The 19,887-nt window shown below is 46.6% G+C and overlaps 1 protein-coding gene and 1 pseudogene across 1 annotated transcript in view; both read right to left on the bottom strand.

Moving 5' to 3' along the window:
- Positions 1-19,887, bottom strand: part of Pebp4 (phosphatidylethanolamine binding protein 4) — a 219,512-nt gene that overhangs the window by 93,100 nt on the left and 106,525 nt on the right. Inside the window, exon 4 of the mRNA NM_028560.4 lies at positions 3,281-3,379. Within this exon, the coding sequence (NP_082836.2) occupies positions 3,281-3,379 (99 nt within the window). The remainder of the gene's footprint in view (positions 1-3,280; positions 3,380-19,887) is intronic.
- Positions 12,850-13,361, bottom strand: Gm9148 (predicted gene 9148; annotated as a pseudogene).

The following is a 19,887-nucleotide window of genomic DNA, read 5'->3' as shown; positions in this document are numbered from 1 at the left end:
CAGTTTTTTTCTCTGTGCCCCTTGGGAACCACAGAGTCACTGCTGTTCTGTTTGCAGTGACTTCACCACATGCCTTACTAGTGAGTGTGTTTGGGTGTAGTTGGGTGGGTGTTGGTAGGGTGTAGGTTAAAATACAGACCAGGTGTGCTTTATATACCAAGGCAACATTCCCTGGGCAGGGGGCCCTGGAAGCCTCTATCCATCCAGGAGTGCGCTGGAGTCGTGAGAAGGGAGGCAGAGATTGTTTTCATCTTACAGAGGGGACACAGTAGTCACTGGACACAATGGGACTGATGGACATCGTGGGACCCCACAAAGGTGTAGCATGGTATGAATGGGTTAGAGTCTGGGGCACACATCTAACACCTGCAGCTACTACAGTATACTACCGGTGTCAGTGGATGGTGTCACTGAACCTCTCTAGCCCCCCACCCCACCCCCTTTTTAAAGGACAACACTAGTTCACAAAGCAATAGAGGTTTCAACAGTTTCCAAAGTGCTTTGACAAATGGATGTCAATCAGCCATCCCAGCCTGGGACACTGCAGCTTTTCCCAACCTGTGAATTACTCTGGACCATGTTATCTGTGAGTCTGCAAAGCTCTTCCACAGCACAGCCAGGAAACCATGCAGCACCATGGGGGCTGACTTGATCCTTGCCCAAGAACTTCAGCTTCGTCAGGGCAGTGACCTTGCTGCCTCTGTCTCCTTGAGCTTCCAGTCGCCAGGTAATGGGCCCCTCCCCACTGAAGTCTGTGGAGATCATACATTTTGTGGGCCCAAGAGTGTACACTTCTGTGTGAACTTCTGTGTGGACTCCAAGTTAGAGAACAGGATCCTAGACTTAGCCGGAACCCCCACTCTCTACCGCTCTTGCTTTGACAGAGCTCAGGGACCTGGGACCTGAACCCACTTGGCTGATGGCATCTTTCTGGCTTACAGAACATGAGGACAGGTGACAGGGCCCAGTAACTCCATGAGGGAAAGCCGCAGCTTCCTGCTGGGCACCCAGAAGAGGGAAAGTGGGTGGTGATGTGACTGAAACCTGAGCCTCCTCTGGGCAAAGGGGAAGTGAGGGCCATGCCCGGGCAGGTGGCTTTGCTTAAGCTCTGTGGCTTAGCAGCCTTGCCTGACAGCTGCCACCTGTCACCTGCCACCTGCTGTGTCTCTAAGCAGGGTATCTGGGACTAAATCCTTGTTCACAGCACGGGCCTGGTGTAAAGGCTGTGTCCTGAGTGACTATCAGGGTGATGGAGTGGGTGGGATGGAAGTGTCAGACATCAATGGAGGCTGTGTCACAAACCCAGGGCTCCTCAGCTGGGAAATCACTCTGCCCATATGGCTTTCCCTCCGGCCTGAGAATCCCTACTGGAACCTTCTCACAGGGAACAGTGAGTGCATGTGCATTTGTGTGTGTGTGTGTGTGTGTGTGTGTGTGTGTGTGTGTGTGTGTTTGTGTAGGTGGCTTCCACCCTAAGAACTTTACCCAAGTCTAGGGGAAAAGAAAAATCAATGCTTTAGCAGGAGGCAGGCCTGACAAGTGTCCCAGTTTTTGATGTCCCCTGCTGCCACCCCTGCTACACACCAGGACCCTCCCTCAGCCATGCCTCTATGCTGATTGCTAAATTCCCCCTCAGTCTGCTCAAGGAAAAGTGTTCCACTGCTGTTTAAGAAGCCCCATCAGGGCCGCAGCTAGGCAGCTCTTAAGGAGAGCTGTGTATTCCCCCCCCCCCCCCACACACACGCACCTCATTCCTACCAAGAGCTCTGGTGCTGGGACATGTTTGGTTGCCAAGGTAATTCTCCCTTCCCCACCTGCTCTGATGTGAGAATCTTCCCCTTGTCAAGAGTCAATAGCTAGTTTAAAATGATGTCCCTACTTCTGCCCTGGGCTCTAGCAGTCAAGACAGCTTTGCAACTGTGTTTTCTGCTACATTTTCTAGAGTGCTCTTCACGGGATCCTTAGGATGGCCACAGAAAATCAAAGTGTACAACTCACTCACACATTGCAGAGCAACAGCGAATGTCTGGCCTCTGAGCTGGGAAGCAGCTTTTAACTCATGTTCAGATTTCATTTCACTAGTTTCTATTATCTTACAGAGCAGAGGCCTTTCTATAGTCTTTGTAAAAACCCACTAACAGATTGTCTGGGCACAGAGCCTGAAGGGTATGGGCTAGTATGGATTTCTCCAGAGGATCCTTCTGGGTCACTCATGAATACCAGATTCTAGAATTGAACAAAATTGGGAAACAAACATGGATTATACACAGTTGGGCCTCTTATCTGAGGGTTCCACATACTCAGGTTCAGCCAAAAGCCAATTAAGATAGATAGATAGATAGATAGATAGATAGATAGATAGATAGGCAGGCAGGCAGGCAGGCAGGCAGGCAGGCAGGTAGGTAGGTAGGTAGAATTATACCTGTGAACATGGGCAGGCACTATTTTCCTTTCATCAATTCCCTAAACAATATAGCAGAACAAGCTATTTCTGTAGCATTTACATTGTGTTAGACTCGATAATCACTTAGAGATGATTTAGAATGTGTGAGAAGGTACGTATAGGCTTAACCCAAACACTATTTTATACAAGGGACTTTCGGGGTTCCCTGGGGACATTGAAAGTTGACTGCGATGTCGATTTGGATAGCTATATCTTTAAAAGGCCACTTGATGAGGCATGAGACCAAATGAGTTCAAGCCAGAAGGTCTAACACGCGTGTGTTGATATCGTCTGCTCCTCAGACACACTCTGAAAAGGGCAAGATAGGCTTCTCCCCAACTATCATGAAACAAACTTAGCAGGCACCTGTTTATTTCTGGATAAAGAGGCAGCTCTCCCTGCATCCTTTGTGCCTCTGACACAGCAGTGGGAAGGCCCATCACATGATCCTCCCTTCTGCCAACAAAACTAGGGACCACCCCAACCCCAGCCCCCACAAATCCACAATGATATGCTTGTGGACTTCCAGAAGTTTTGTGGGTCAGTTCTTCAGTCCTTGAAATTGGCATCGAAGAGGGGAGCTCTATCACAAAGAACAGCAACTACACAGAAAACAGGAGTTTGCTGCTGCTCTCGCCCTGCCCACCATGGCTCACATTAGCTGTGTCTTTGAAGCTCTCAGACACTTTGGGAATCTCACCCAGAAGGCCCCGCTCACCCTCATCTGCAGCTCTCTTGGACGAGTGCTAAGAAACCATAAAGAGCAATGACATCCCAGCTACAATGCCCAACAATTCCAATCAAGTTTGAATTGAAAACACCCCTTGGTCTCCTTACTGTGATGTTGGACACCAACCAGTGTCTCCAGTATTTCATCACGGGGTTAGACCTGCTGGGGGCATCTGGATCCACCATTACCAGCAGGTACAGCGCACCCTGTAACACATGCATCAAGAAGTAATGTAACACCGTGCCTGGCACTGGATAGGACAGTACCAAAGGAGAAGACTTCACGCCCCGTTTCCAGCTGAGAAAGCAGCTGGTGATTACTGTATCCTGCCTGCTTTGTTCTTGTGCTCATGGGTTTTTCCTCACGCTTATTCTCAGAAAAGCGAAATCTATTAAATGGTCGCTAGGACTCTTGGCCTTGATGTAGAAATAAATCCAATGAGGTTTTACTAAGTACCTAGGGTGCGGGTGGGGAGGTGAGAGTCCATGACGTCATGCTAGGTAGCTGGGAGGAAACCATGAAGCCTACGGCAGAGTGTCCGCCCTCCAGGAGCTTCCACGCTGCTCTCAGGTACTGTTTACCCAACAAAGGCGCGCAAGCTTGCTCCAGGGTTAGAGACACTTGGGCACATTCATCCCTTCAATGGACATTTAGCTTTCCCTGTGTGCTGGGAACTACTCCGGGTATAGGAAAACGGCATAGGAAAATCCACACGCCCAGGAAACTTTTGTTTCAAGACACAGGTAATAAGAATGAATACATAAGAAAGGGCACCCCCAGTTGTGACCAGTGCTCTGTTGAAAGTGCAATAGCACACTGTTGGGCTGAGGAGGCATAGGCAGAACAGAGAGGAGAGGGGAAGAGAGAGAGAGAGAGAAAGAGAGAGCGCCCTAAGGCTTTTCCTGGTATATTTGTAGAAAGAACGCTTGTGGCCTGACCAAGGGCAGACAAGTGGAGGAGTGGACATGTTGAGTGGAGGGTCGTAGTTGGCCATAGGTTTTCTAGGCATAGATGAGGAGTGAATCACACAGGGCACTGCTTATGCCTTATCTTAGGTGTTTGGGGAGATCAGGTGGGCTGCCAGATAGAGGAATGGTAAGCAGGGGATACAAGAGGCAGCAGGAACTCGGAAAGGATGATGGTATGTCGGATGATGATGGTAGAGGCAGAAACCAAGAGGTGGCTCACAGAAGCATCTTCAGGTTGACTCAGCAGGGCTGGCTAGTGGACTGGCTAGTAGAACAGAGAGGACGGCGTGGAGAAAGACATTCAGGAGTGACGTCTCATCTTCAGTTTGAGCACCTAGCTTATTTGTTTTGTTCCGTCTTTGAGACAGGGTCATGCTGTGTAGCCCAAGCTAGTTCTGAACTCACATTTCTCCTGCTCTTGCCACTGAGTTTGGGGATTACCTGCATGGGCCACCATGCTTGGCTGGCCACTGAGCCAATGAACGTAGTGATTAGGAGGGGAGAATGTTCGGAGGAGAGCATTGGCTTTCTGTTGCGGATCTGATAAGTTTGAAAGGTAGGCTAGAAGACAACCAAATCTGCAGATCAGGAGCTAGAGTTCAAGGGTAATCCCTGGGCCAGCTGCATATGCATATCCGTGAGCCACAGACATGGAATCTACAAGCATGTGACAGAACACGGGGGTTGACGTGGGAGCTCATGACTGAGCTTTGGACTATGCAAACACTGACAGGGAAGAACCTGGCAAAGGAGACGGAGGCAGGTGAGGGAAGTGAGACCTGGAGAACACGTGTGTCCCAAGAAAGAGAGTGTGCGGCATTTGGTAGAGTCAATGCCCAGCACGCAGGGAGCCCTGGATGTAACCCCCAGGCACCACATAAGGGAGCATAGTATACACATCCATCATCCAACCAATCAAGAAGCAAGGGCAGAGGGACCAGAAGTTCAAGGACATCCTCAACTGCACAGGAAGCTTGAGACCCTGTCTCAAACACATTCTCTCTCTCTCTCTCTCTCTCTCTCTCTCTCTCTCTCTCTCCCTCCCTCCCTCCCTCTCCCCCCCCCCTCTCTCTCTCTCTCTCACACAAATACACACTCACTAAATAATAAATAAATAAAATCACCAAAAAGTCAAGAAGGAGGATGGAGGTTAACCCACATTGAATGCTTTTAGATTCAAACGGTGGTTCTCAGCCTTCCTAATGATGTGGCCCTTTAATATAGTTCCTCGTATTGTGGTGCCCCCCAACTATAAATTTATTTTTGTTGATGCTTCATAACTTTATGTTGCTAGTGTTGTGAATCACAATGTAAACATCTGATATTTGTTTCTATGACGTGAGACTCTGAGAGTGTCATTTGACTCCTAATGGGGTTACTGCCCACTGGTTGAGAACCACTGTGTTCCAGAAGAGCAAGATGTGGACCCAGGTATAACCAAATGAACTGACAATGTGGGAGATAACTTGGTAAGACCTGCCTGTGTAGGGTTGGGGTGAGAAGGAGTGGGAGGGGCTGAGAAGAGATGGGTCGAGGGGAAGTGGAAATGCTGTTAAAGATGGCGTGGAGCACAGCTGAGACGTGGAGTGGATTCCACTATGGAAGAGATACTCAAGAGATTTTATTTTATATTATTTTGATGGGTAATACACGGGAATGCTTATAAACCAGTTGGGATCATCGAGTAGAAAGGGGGTACAGATGGCAGTGAGGAGAAAGGGTCATTGTAAAAGCCAAGTCTCTGCTAAGTCAGAGGATCCAGAACAAAACCAGAGACTGGATCTTTGTTATGAGCAGGGACAGACGCAGAAGTGGAGGATGCAACAGTAACAAACCCTGACACTGTCTTCTGATTGCCTGTAGCTTTTTGTGGTTAGAAGCAAGGTGATTAGGAGGAAGGAATTATGAGTAATTTGGGGATAGGAAGAAGAATAGGATTATATTCTACAGCAGCGTGCTGGTTAACCGTGGCAATTAGGTCTAACTCCGATGAAGATTTAGGCTGGTGATCTCCTCTAGAAGAAAGGAGGAAGAAAGTAATGATGGGAGAGGGTTACAGACGTCTTGGCCCTCTTCTTGACCTAGACACACACATGAGTGCTCTGCATTGTCCCAAGCATCCTAGCAGAGGAGCATTTATGAAGCTCTAAGGGAATGTGGAGGAAGGCAGCCTGAATTTTTCCACCGTAGGATTACAGGGTTGAGTTGGATCTTGAAGGATAAGCAGGATAAGGGGTCAGAAAAAAAATCTCTTTTCAGGCAACACAAATGGAGCGTGTGGAAGCATGGGGCTGCTTGAGAAGGAGATGCCCAGAGTGAGTCTGTAATTTTCTCCTGGGCAAGATCATGCTGAGCTGAGCTGGGAGACAACGATCAAGTGAAGGGGTGGAAGAGACAGGCAAAAACGGCCTTTCCCAAGACTTGGAAAATTATCACGTATCTGGGGATGCTGAAGATCATCCAGGGAAAACTTGTGGAAAATCAAAGGAAAAGCCCAGGGACTCAAGCAAGTGTGGAGACAAGATGGCAGAGAAGGGAGTTAGTTGAGAATTAGGGATCCATGGAGTCGTGGACTCCAGGAAGATGGAGATGGGCTCGCCAGGGTGGCCCTGGGGAGATGTGGATCCACAGAGACCGTGGAGGTGGCCTGGGGGGCCACTCATTACTCTAAAGAAAGAGATAAACACACGGTTTGCTGAGTGTTAAAACCCAAAAGGAAAAGCGAGCCGCATGTTAGACACTGTAGAAGGCTACATCTGAGAATTCAAGGATAAGCTCAAACAAGTCTCCAAGGACTCAGGAAGGAAATATAAAAAGGAGAAACACCAGGTGTGTGTGTGTGTGTGTGTGTGTGTGTGTGTGTGTGTGTGTGATCCCTGAAGACTTCCAGAAGGAGGAGCCTGCATGTTTGATGCATGCCAGAACTGGTTCTAGCTGAGCAGTAAAGAAAACAAACAAAAAAACAAACAAACAAACAAAGTACAGTTATTGTGAAAGAAGAAATCAATCCCCTGAACCTCCCATGCTTTCCTTTTTAGTTTCAAATGACATGACTGTCTAGGTGAGAATCCCTTTTCAGAAATCCTGAAAACAACTAAGCCAATAAAATCAGTAAAGCGAGCTGATACTGAAACACATACACCTTTTCTACTAATAATAGTAATGAAATGTAACCCCATTTACAGCTGTAACAAAAGTCTAAACTGTCTCAGAATAAACATGATTTAAAAATTTAAGACTTACTAGAAAAAAAAACCACCCACAAAATTGAGTAGCTGGAGAGACATATTCTGCTTTTTAGCTGAAATAAGTATTTTACAAAAACTTCAAGAAAAGGCTTTAATTAATTCATTAATAATTATTTTATTTTTAACTAAAATCTTAAGCATAATTTTAATTAAAATCTTAAGTAAACAGTTTGCAAACTTCACGCATGATTCTAAGACTTACAATTAAGTTTAAGGAACAAGCAGTTAAAAGAAAAAAATCATCAGAGGCAGCACTGAGAAAGATAACAGAGGGATGGCATTGACTTTGGAGACATAAAAACATATTACAAAGCAAAAATAGTTAGAACAGCATGGCCCTGCAAGATAGGTACAGGAGACCCCATAGTGAGAAACTGGAGTTTCAATGTGTATATTTAATATATGATAGTGGTCTTTAATACTTGCTATTTAATATATGTGCTAAGCCAGAAGGGTAAGGGTGGGTGTTATTATTAACAGTGTAGGGAGTCAGATGAGGTGGTGCACACCTTTAATCAGAGCAGATCTCTATGAGTTCAAGGCCAGCTTGGTGTTGGCCAATGCTACATAGCAAGACTTTGTCTCAGAAAAAAAAAAAAAAACAAAACACAAGGAAAACCAATTTAATTTATATAAATATTATGGCAATGTCAAAGTTTTATTTCTGTGGCTATGATAAAACACCCCAATCAAAAGCAACTTAAGGGAGAAAGGGATTTGTTTGGCTTCCAGGTGACAGTCCATCATTTTGGGACACTTGGGGCTAAGGGACTCAAGCTTCTGTCACGTCACACCCACAGTCGAGGGCGCGGGGGAGAACGCAGCCACCCTTGCCTGCGCCTCTGCTGAGACAGCTCCGCACTATCTTACATAGTTAAGGGCCAGGTCATGGATTCACATCGCCCACACCCAGACTGGGTCCTTCCCCCCTCAGTTATCAATCAAGACAACCCCCCACAGACATGCCCGCAGACCAGTGTGATTCCTCACTGAAACTCTCTCTCTTCTTGGGTGGTTCTATGTTGTGTTAGGTTGATAGCTAAAATTAGCCAGCACAGGGTTAATTGGCTCGTTCCATGGACTAGATAAATTGAGGTCTCTGTTTCTTCCAGGCATCAGAAAGCTGTCATATTTAAATATGAACGTGAAAAAGACTACCTCTAGAAGCTGGTTTAATAACAGAACAGTGAATCCGTGGAACAGAACACACTATTGGAGTGAGATCTTTATATCACTAATGTGAAATAAGCAAGCCGCAGAGCAGTGTGCATGACATCTTAAATGTGAGGAAAACTTTATATATCTAGCTATATATATATATTTATAGATATATCTCCATATGCACAGAAAAATGTCTGGAGAAATACATACCAAACTGTTAACAGTAAATGGCATGAAAGAAAAGATTGATATCATCTGACTGGATGTATTTTAAAGTCTTTTATATGGCAGAAAAAAAATGTTAAATAACATTCAAAGACAACAAATTGAGGAGAGATAGTTACAAAGTCTATGAAAAGGTACTTAATATACAAAGTACTTTTTTGAATCAATAAGAAAAGGACTGGTAGCAGGTATGGGGGTGCACGTCTTTAAATCCAAGCACACAGGTGGCAGAGGCAGGTGGATGTCTGTGAAGTCAAGGCCAGCTTGGTCTACAAAGTGAGTTCCAGGACAGCCAGGGTTGTTACACAGAGAAACCTTATCTCAAGAAGAAAAAAAAAAAATGAAAGAAGAGAAAGGAAGGACAGACTAATAATCCAGTAGAAGAATAGACAATACTACGTACGCCAACTTTAAAAATAAGAAACACAAGCGATCCATACATGTAGGAACAATTTGTTGACTTTTACTAACAATGAAACACAAGCAAAATATAAAATCAAACCCTTTGTCTATAAATATGTATTTTTAATATTTTATCCCCAGAGTTTTAAAATATGTAGGATCAAAGGATGAGTTAGAAAAACCAATGAACCCCGCAAGTTCGTTGTCTTCTTAAAGAGGAAGGAAGGAACAGACCATTTATCAAAAACGCACGCACCCTATCTTTAGTTACCCTCTGAGTTGCTTTCCTGTCACTGTGACAAATGCCTGATCAAGAAAAAAAAGGGGGGTTCAAGAGAGAAAGGGCTTATTTGGATTAGAATTCGAGGGGATACAGTCCACTGGGGCAAGCAGGAGCAGGAGGCAGCTGGTCACATGGCACTCCCTACTTAGAGGCACAGGAAGGTGGGCCAGGCTCTGAGCCCTCAGGGTGACCCTCTTCCTCCTCAGGGTTCCACAGCCTTCCAAAACAGCACCACCAGCTGGGCACCAGGTGTTTAAACACATGAGACAATGGGTGGCATTTCACATTCAAGCCACCACACAAGTCATGGAAAGACTAGGAAGCCAGGGAGTACATATGAATGCGCGCGACTGACAGCTCTCTTAGGGGTGGAATAATTCAGAATCTTTTTCATCTTTATGCTTTTCTATATTTTCTAGAGTTTCTAAGGGAAAAAAAACATGTTTTTGTGCTTAAAATATTTAGGCCTGGGGGGAGGGGGAGAATAAAGCCACCATACAAAGTTCCAGAATCTTCCTTCTTGTTCAGACAGCATCCAGGAGCATCCCTGCCTATCGTGGACTTCCCTTCAGTCCTCGTCCCTTGGCGTTCCCGCTAGCTCATCCCTGTCCCTGCTATACCTCTTCTATGCACCTGTTGGCCTCTCTGCTCACTGCGCCAAGAGTCTTTTTAGGTGGCTCTGTGCTGCGTGGACCTTCCCACAGTGCTCATCGTGATTCATCCCCCAAGACTTCCTGTGTTTCCATTTTGGTCCGCATTGTGATGGTACTGTGGTCCGTTAGAACTAAGGGCCATTCATTCATGAGATCCCAGTAAGTCCCCAGTTGCTTTCTGGCTGCCTTCTTACCACGTGTCTTAGTTAGGGATACTAGTGCTGTGATGAAAAACCATGACACAAAGCAACTTGGGCGAGAAGTGTTTATTTCACTCACGGGTCCACATAACAGTTCATTATCAAAGATGGGGAGGGCAGGAGCTCAGGCAGGGAAGGACTGCAGAAGCTGGTTAAGAGGCCATGGAGGGGTGCTGCTTCCTGGTTTGCTCAGCCAGCTTTTTTTTTATATATATATAGAACCCAGGGTCAGCAGCCCAAAATGACATCACTTACAATGGGCTGGGCTCTCCCCCATCAATCACTAATTAAGAAAATGCCTACAGACTGAGCTTATGGAGGCATTTTCTCAATTGAGGCTCCTTCCTTACAGATAACTCTGGCTCTGTCAAGTTGATGTAAACTTAGGCAACACACCGTGTGATCCTTGCATGCTCTCTGACATTGTGATGTCTACTAAAGGGTCCTCACCAGCACCAAGGATAAATTTTTGTGATGCCCTTGAATCTCTAGAATGCTGAACCAAATCATCCTTTCTTCTTTATAAACCGTCCCAGCCTTCGGGTATTTTGTTAGAGCAACAGAAACTAGACAAACATTGTCACCTCCCTGCTACCTCAGAGATAACCTTTTCAGGAACTCGGCAGAAAAGGAAGGGCTTTGTGGCAATGGTGTTGTAGAGCTCTTTTAAGGGACCCAGGTCACAATGTGTCATGGTACTTTCCACAACTCTGACTACCAACAGAAGCTCCTAGCAAATATTTAAGAGGTGTGTGTGTGTGTGTGTGTGTGTGTGTGTGTGTGTGTGTGTTTGTGTGTGTGTGTGTGGCAACTGGAGGGAGATCTGACTGTGGAGCTTACAGGCTAGTGTGGTAACAGAAAGAGGCCAGCCGGTCTTCTAGAAGAGGAAACTTTCTTCCAACCATGGAGACCCTTTCTGTAAGCAGAGTGGAGGGGAAAGGATGTACAGTCAACATTGAAACAGTGGGAGCCCACTGAGCAGCTGTTCCTCGGCGGCGGTAGGAAATTATAATGTGTGGACAGGCCTGGGTGAGGTCAACCTGGAGGGGTCAACCCTGCAGAAAGCCATCATTCCCCTCCTAGCCAAAAGTCATCAGCAACAAACTGGTAAAGAACAGAGCTGTCCTCAGAGCCATTTGAACTCACTACCTGCAACCTGGCCCAGCCCAGGGACAGCTAAAAACCTCTTGGGTCGGGGGGTGGAGTGGGGGGACCACGATCACTGTGACCTAGTAAGATGTTTGTTACACAGTGACCTGGGTCCAAGTTCATCCCTCTCTTTCTGGCTTCTTCCTATAAAACCAAAAAAAAAAAAAAAAAAAAAAAAAAAAAAAAAAAAAAAAAACAAAGAGGCTGAAGGAGATGATTGTTATTTGGGTTCTAACCTTTGAATCCTGAGATTTCTGGGCACTAGAAAGGTGGGCCTGTTCATATGATCCAGTGATCCTGTTTCTAGGGTTTGTCCAAAGACTGGAATCCAGGTATTAGTTACACAATGAAGTAGAATACAAAGAGGGTTGGGGAGACGGCTCAGTTGGCAATGAGCTTGCTGTGTACGCTGAAGACCTAAGTTAGGATCCCTAGCATCTACACTTTTAAAGAGTTGGTTGTAGCAGTGTGCACCTATAATCCCAGCACTGGGGAGGCAGGAATAGGACAATCCCTGGGGCTTGCTGGCCATCCTGACTCGCCCGATAGTTGACTTCCTGGTTTCATGGGAAACCTGCCTCAAGACATAACTGAAGGACAATTGATGAGGATGATCCACAACATGGACCCCTGGCCTCTACACACTTACGTGCACCTGTGCACTGCCCACTCACCCCACATGCTTAATGTCCTGTGTGTGCTTTGGGAAGATCTCCAGGATAGATTAAGTGGAAAAAGCAAGATGAGGGACTATCTTACTTTCATGTTAGCAGTTAAAGGTATTTCTTCAAATGTGCTTGCTTGCCTTTGAATAAACAAATAGTGACTCTTCTGTTGCCATGCTGAAACACCACAACCAAGACCACTTATAGAAGGCAGTGTTGATTTGGGTTTGCGGTTCTGGAGGGATAGGGAAACATCATGATGAGGAGTCATAGCAATAGGCACCAGGCATGGTGGCAACAACAGTCAACTGGGAACTCAAAATTCTGCCCCAGTGACATACTTTCTCCAGCAAGGCTGTGCTCCATAAGTAGCGCCACCACCTGGGGATCAGGGGTTCAAATGCCCAAGACTACGGGGGACATTCCTCATTCACAAACTGCAGGAACATATTTGAAATGATCAACCAAGGGGTAGAGTGCTAGGGGCAGATGGGATGAAGGGGACAGAGAGGCTTCTACATTGCCATTTGGCTCTTTGGAGCCCCATGAACACAGGACCTGCTAAAACCCAGACTTTGATTACAATCTAAGGTGGAAGATGCGGTAAGAGACAGGCCTTCAGGCTTATTCTCACTCATGCAGAGTTTCCAAGAGATGGCCTCACAGCAGAGAGGTTGGGAATGTGTACTCCATTTTTTTTTAATTGGAAAATATTTCTTCTATGGAGTTGGCCAGAGTCCCCTCAGAACTTTTGAAACTGCTTGTTGGTGCTGTCAGCCTTGGTGACCTTGAGCATATTGAAGCGAACAGTCTTGCTCAAGGGCCTACACTCTCCCACAGTGACAATGTCACTGATCTGTACATCTCTGAAACAGGGGGACAGGGGGACAGGGGCACAGGAGCACAGACATGTTCTTGTGATGCTTCTCAAAGTGATTGTACCTTCAGATGTAACGGAGATAATCCCAGTGGATGACAATACTCCGCATCTCCATCTTGGTCACACCACCACACAGGATCCGGTCTCAGATGGAGACATGACCACCGAAGGGGCATTTCTTGTCTCTGTAGCTGCCCTGGATGGCCTCCTTGGGCATCTTGAAGCCTAGAGCGATGTTTGTGTAATACTGGGGGGTGGTATTTACTTGGCAGTGTCTCCCAGAAAAACATGCTTCTTGCTTTGGAAGATTGCAGGCTGCTTTTGGTAAGCACGTTCCATCTGAGTGTCTGCCATTTTCCTGTACTCCATTTTTAAAGGATAAAATACAAGAGTCAAACCTTGTTACAAAGCATGCACAAGGTACTGGGGGGCTGGGCTTATGAAGTCTGGGGTCATGCTGATGACTTAGAAGCAGAATTAAGTATGAACTTGGCCATATGTACTTTTTTGTTGTTATTGTTGTTTGATTGGTTTTCCTGCTTTCATGCAGGGTCTCAGGTAGCTTATCTTGACCCCCACACTTTCTATAGAGCCTAAGATAACCTTCAACTTCTGTTCCTCCTGCCTCTGCCTCCTGAGAGCTGAGATTACAGGCATGTCTTACCATACCCTGCTGGTACAATGCTGGAGACTAGACCCAGGGCTTTGTGCATGCTAGGCAAACCCTCTATTCAAAGAGCCACATCGCCGGCACCACCCAGATGAATTCTTAAAATATGGCTATCCATTATAACTGACACATCATAAGTCCCTCTTGTAATTGAACAAGGGTTGTAGAGCTATCTATAAGCCACACTGAAAACATTTCTGTCTCCCAGATGACCTTGTGCCTGTTTTCTTCCCCAGATCTATGCAATCACTAATTTGTTTTCTGCATCCCCAAATCTCCTTTTGCCTTTTCTAAGCATTCCATATGAATGGAATTGTGTCACATGTGGTCTTGTGTACGTAGCTTCTCTTCTTGGCATCCTTCTCGGAAGTTCTTCCACATGGCATCACATATCAATATCTGTCAGTTCTTTTTTTTTTTTTCCTTCTTTCAGAAAAGTATCTTACTGTGTGTGAAGACATTTTGCTTATCTGGTTAAGGGAGACTTGGGTTGGTTTGTTTAGAACTAGTGATGCCGACACGAACACTTTTCATGTCTTGGTGCACATGTTTGTCTTCATTTCTCTTGGGGAGATGTGTGGAAAGTGATTTATGTGTAAGATGGTGTGATGGCTATCTCTGCTAAACTTGACACAACTTAGAATCACTCTGGAAGAGACTCTAAATGAGTGACTGTCTGCATTAGGTGGTCTGTGGATGATTGTCTTAAGCTGATTGATGTGGGAAGACCTAGCCCATTGTGGGCAGCACCATTCCCTAGGCAGGAGATCCTGGAGCATAGAAGAGGGGAGAAATCAAGCTGAGTAAAAGCAAGCAAGTAAGCCAGTGAGCATGCAGGCATCCATTTCTCTTGGTTCTTCACAGCTAATGGGATGTGACTAGCTGTTTGAAGTTCCTTCCTGAACTTCTCCACAGTGATGGACTAGAATCTGGAATTGTAAGCTGAAATATCGTCCTTGCCTGAGATGTGGTATGGATGAATTAAGATGACTTCATATTCTGAAGCCCTAACCCACAATGGATTGGTATTTGGATGTAATCACTTTTTAGGAGGTGGTTAGAGGGCAAGATAGGGTACTAGTGGGGGAGATTAATATATTTATAAGAGACACATTAACGCATACTCTCCAACCTTCCCTCTTTATCAAGAGAGAGCTCCCTATAAATCAGGAAGTGAGCTTTCTCCAGACACTGAATCTGCATGTGACTTGCACTTGGATGTCTAGCCTACAGATCTATGAGAATAAATGTTTGTTTGAGCCACCCAGATGATGGAACTGTTGCTATAGAGGCCTAGTCAGACTCATGTGTAGAATAATTAGACCCTAGCTCGTGGCAATATTTTGGGAGGCCATTGAGCCTATGAGAAGTGGGGCCAGGCTAGCAGAAGGGTGGGTCTTTGACAGTCATATCCCTCCTTGGCTCGAACTTAATGCCTCTGCTTATTGATCTACCAAAATGTAAAGAGCCTCTGCCACATGCTGCCATCGCCATGAATGGAGCCTCTCTGCCCTGCCCTCCCCAACACAGTGGGCTGAAACTGTGAGCCAGAATAACTCTTCCTTCCCTGGGTCACTTCTACCAGGTCTTTTGGTCACAGTAGCACAAAATGATAGTACACAGCCCACGCTGACTAAGGCTGAGTCAATGCTGTCCCAATGTGGATTCGAACGTGAGACTCTCCCGTGCCCCTTCCTTTCGCCTGGTCACTTATACAGTCCTCTTCCCCAGGGAGAAGGAGGGATGGCAACATAATCCCGGGGCAGATTATGAGCATCTTTCAGTAGCCCTTAGGACAGTCGTGAGTCCTAGAAACACTGAAAGGGCAAAGCCCGTATTCATCCTGTCTTACTTTCTGGTGTTTTTGATGACCAGGAGAGACAGCTTCTGTTAGAGCTGGCCACTTCTCAAAGAGAACACACACGTTCTTCAAAGGCAAACCGACCTTGCTGAGGCTCACAACCTCAACCACCTCTCTTAGAAAGCTGAGCCACTCTCCCCGATGGAATCATTGTCCTGGTTGGTATTTGGTTCCTGTGATAAAAATCGGCTTGGGGAGGAAAGGACTTGTGCAGTTTACAGGTTAATGTCTATCCCTGAGGGGAGACAAGGCAGAGACTCAAGGCAGTAGTTGGAAGCTGAAAAGCATGGAGGAACATTGCTTATTGTTTTGTTCAGCTGCCTTTCTTCTGTAGCTCAGCTCCTCCTGCCAAAGGAGGACACCACCTACAGTGGGCTGGGCTCTCTTTTACCAGTTAGCAAGTAAGAAAATACCAGCACAGGAGCTCGCATGTCAATCTGATGGAGGCAACTCCTCCATTGAGATACCCTCTTCCCAGGTTGACTATGTTTGTTTCCAGTTTACAAACTATGACAAGCACGGCAGAGGGGTAGGTTTGCCAGCATCCACCAGAAATGTTTAAGCCAGTCCATCTTAACCCTGTCCGAATGCTTGCCTTGCTCTCCCCTATCTGGGAAAACTGTAATGGAGAGGGATCTCTCAAAATTTGAGTGGTGGAAACTTAATGGAGTTTGGAGGTGGGGCCTGTGGAGATAAGGAGGGTTAGACGAGATTGTGAGGGCAGGGCCTGTGTGGTGACATTAATGGATTTGTAAAAATAGTGTCATGGTGTGACATGCTCTTACCATGTTCTCAGCCTCCAGAATCATGAGCCAAAGAGATCTCTACCCTTCACAACTACTGAGACTGTGGTATTTGGTTATAGCAACAGCAAGTACGCCAAGACTTGATGTTTCTTCTGCCTTGTTCCCTCTGCCTCATGATCTGCCACCCGCTTCTTTGTGTGACCCTTCCTGGTATGTGGCTCTTTGTGTCTTGAGATAAAAGCTTGCTCCTCGGTCACACTCCTTTCTGTTTGCCTGTCTTGCCACTCTCAAGTAAAACCAACCTCGGGTCAATTTTTGAGCAGGGCTCTTGACTCATGTCTCGTGCCAACTGTCTATGAAGTCCACTGGAGACTGACAGCGATATGGGGCATGTGTTCCCATTTTCCAAGGACCATGGACATGGCTTGTTGTCTATAGCATTCCTTCAATGGAATCTGGGCTGACAGGGCCAGGTCAGGTTCATGGTCAAGTTCAGTGTGTGTGTGTGTGTGTGTGTGTGTGTCTGTCTGTCTGTCTGTCTGTCTGTGTACACAACTATGGAATCCAGAGGTCAATGATGAATCATTGTCTGTTTTCTGAGACAAGGTCTCACATTGATCTTGGAGTTCACCAGTTGACTAGACTGTCTCCTTAGTGAGCCCTAGAGATTCTGTTTCCACCTTGATGCACCGGGATTATAGAGGTCACACCTTGCCATTTAAGTGGGCACTGGAGACGCAAATTCAAGTCCTTATGCTTGCTAGGCAGATGCTTTACACACTGAGCCTGTCCCCAGCCCCTAAAGAGCCCTGTTCTCCAAGATAATGCTTAATCCTGCCTGTGTCTGAATATCACCTGTGGTGACTTTCAGAGCGCCAGGGCTAGGCTCCACTTCCCTGGCAGAGGTTTGGATTAAAAACACCCAGGCATTGGCACTGAGTTGGCACCCTCCCAAGGGGGTTCTCATGCAGAGATAGGGACAAGAACCACAGCCCTAAAGTCTAGTTCCCTCAAAGTCCTCCCCAAGTCTCCCATCATAACCACTCAGGTTCCTTTCCTCCCATTCAGGGCACTTTGCTTGGGGCAGGGCGGGGGTCAGGGTGAAAGGGGCTTGTGTCTTCTTCATAAGGAAGTACGCCTCCCATGGACTCAGCTGTGGTCCTTGGGAGAGGACTTGAGCACCCATGGAACAGCTGAAGTACAAACACAAGTCGCCCTGGCTCCCACAGAGCCCGAGTCCCACGGCTCGTGATGATGATGGGTGGAACACAAATTTAGCCTGCAGTGGGTAGAGGCTTGAGCCGCCCCCACAGAGTTCTGCATGGGAAATCTAGCTAAGAACCTCCTTCCTGGGAGGCTGCAGTGAGCAGCTGATCTTCACTGGGAGGTGAGCCTAACAGGATACCAGCTGGGCACTGCCCTGAAGCCCAAAGCCTTTCCATACCAGGACTGGTTCCTAGTCCATTGGACCCTTTCTTTGCCCAGCGCTGAGGAAGGAGTATCCATGATGGGTGAACGGGGAAGACTCCACCCAGGATCCGGGACTCCCATCATGCGTTGTGGATTAATTGTTTCTCTTGTGGCAGTGACCAAATACAAGCAAGTGAATAGGTCTGTCATAGCTCAAGGTCTGGGAGGATGTGGTCCATCCTGGTAGAGGAGAGTGAGGTGGAGGCAGAGAGCTATGAAAACCACTGCTCAGTTCATTTTCTCCTTTTTATTCTGTCCAGGACCCCAGCCCATGGAATGGGGACACCCATGTCTGAGGTGGGTCTCCTTCAGTTAAACCTTTCTGAGAACACCCTCATAGACCTGCCCTGAAGTGGGTTCCTAATAGCAATTCTAAATCCCATCAAGTCGGTAAGGAATAGTAACCATCACACTTTGACATGTTGGGAAGAGGTGCTGTGCGTGTTAGTGACCTTCGATGTCAACATGACCAGGTAAATCCCGGATAGAATCAACTGGTGGGAGGAAAGAGTCATGTTGGCTCATGGCTTCTGAGGCAAGGTGACATTCACCATGAAGGCACGTGAAATTCACGGCAGCAGGAACCTGTAGTAAAGCCTCCTTACCGGAGACAGATAAAACGGGCTGGAACTGAGGGCCAGGCTCTAACCTTCAAAGGTGAACCCCTTATGGACTGTCAACCAGACCCCACCCACCTAGAGATGCTCACACTCCAACAACAGTGCTACCAGCTAGGATCAAATGCAGAAAGCATGAGCCTGAGGGATCCACTTCAGATCCAAACCATCACACTGTGGGTCAGCTGTCCCTCTCCCTCCCTTTCTCTGTTCCAGAGGCAGGGGGATGAAATATTAGGTTTCCTAGGACCTGTTGTAATGAAGTAAGGTATCATGTGGTCAAGATGCCAAAGGAAGTCTCTGGGGAGGAGGTCTTTCCCCAGGCAAAAGGCAAAGTTACTAAGAGAAGATCCTTGGTGCCTCTCATTCCTTTGCCCATCCTCCTTCCTTCTGGGATGTAGCTGTGATGTGTGTGGGCAACCATCTTGTAACCAAGAGGGGACAAACACAAAGGAGAAGTTCCTTGTACTACAGTGAAAAGCAAAAAGGCGCGAGGAGCTTGAATCTGTTTAAGGTGGCCAGTCCCTAGAGCTGTGTGGTTCTTAGCCTTCTTAATGCTGGGACCCTTTAATAACAGTTCCTCATGTTGTGCTGACCCTCAACCATAAAATTATCTCGTTGCTGCTCCATGGCTGTAATTTTGCTACTGTTATGACTAGTAATGTAGATATCCTATATGCAGAATATCTGCCATGTGGCCCCTGTGAAAAGGTCATTCAAGCCTCGGTGGGAGTCACCACCCACAGGTTGAGAAATGTTGCCCTAGACTCTTAGTATGAAATGAACCCTTCAGCTTGGGTTTCAGGGATTTACACATGCCTAGTGACATAGATGCCGACCTCCCATGCTTGTTTAGGCAAGTAGGGGCTAGAGGCTGTCTGTCCGAAAGCCATGCTGATGGGTGGCGGCTCTCTGAGTCAGTGCCAGGGGACCTGGCTTCTAACCCTGGTTTTTCATCAAAATGAAGGCCATTTACCCTCTCTGGGGTGTGTTCTACTACTTTGAAAACCGGTCACAGTGTCTGCTTCCCAACACACGATTGCTTTTGATGTAGAGTGAGTTATAGGCATAAGATACATATATGCAGTGTTTAGGGGGCCAGGCTAGGTTCTCATGAACAAGTGTCACAGTGCCTGATCTCGGAGGTTCCTAGAACATTGGTTATCTTGATGTAACTTTCTCTAAGTGTCTGGTTCTCAAAGCTCAAGTGTGGGAACACAGAGTTGTGGCATCCTACATACATCTTCCTCTTTTCTCTCTCCACATCTCTAGAAGAACTGAGTTCTCTCAGAATGGATGGACTGTAGAATCCTGGAGTGCTGGAATGACAAGGGCCGTGTGTCTCCACTGGGAACCTATCAAGGACTGTCTAGCATCTTCTACAGCTTCTGGGTCTTGGGTGCCCCTCAATGGTCTAGGAATGTGACTTTCTTGAGTTCCTCTCAGATCCTTATAAATAGCCATGTCTCACAGAGCCAATAAAAGCTTTCTGGAAACATAGACGTTCTTCAAGCAT

The sequence above is a fragment of the Mus musculus genome, chromosome 14 (assembly GCF_000001635.26).
Source record: "Mus musculus strain C57BL/6J chromosome 14, GRCm38.p6 C57BL/6J".
NCBI classification, from domain to species: domain Eukaryota; kingdom Metazoa; phylum Chordata; class Mammalia; order Rodentia; family Muridae; genus Mus; species Mus musculus.
This window is presented reverse-complemented; position numbering and strand designations above follow the sequence as displayed.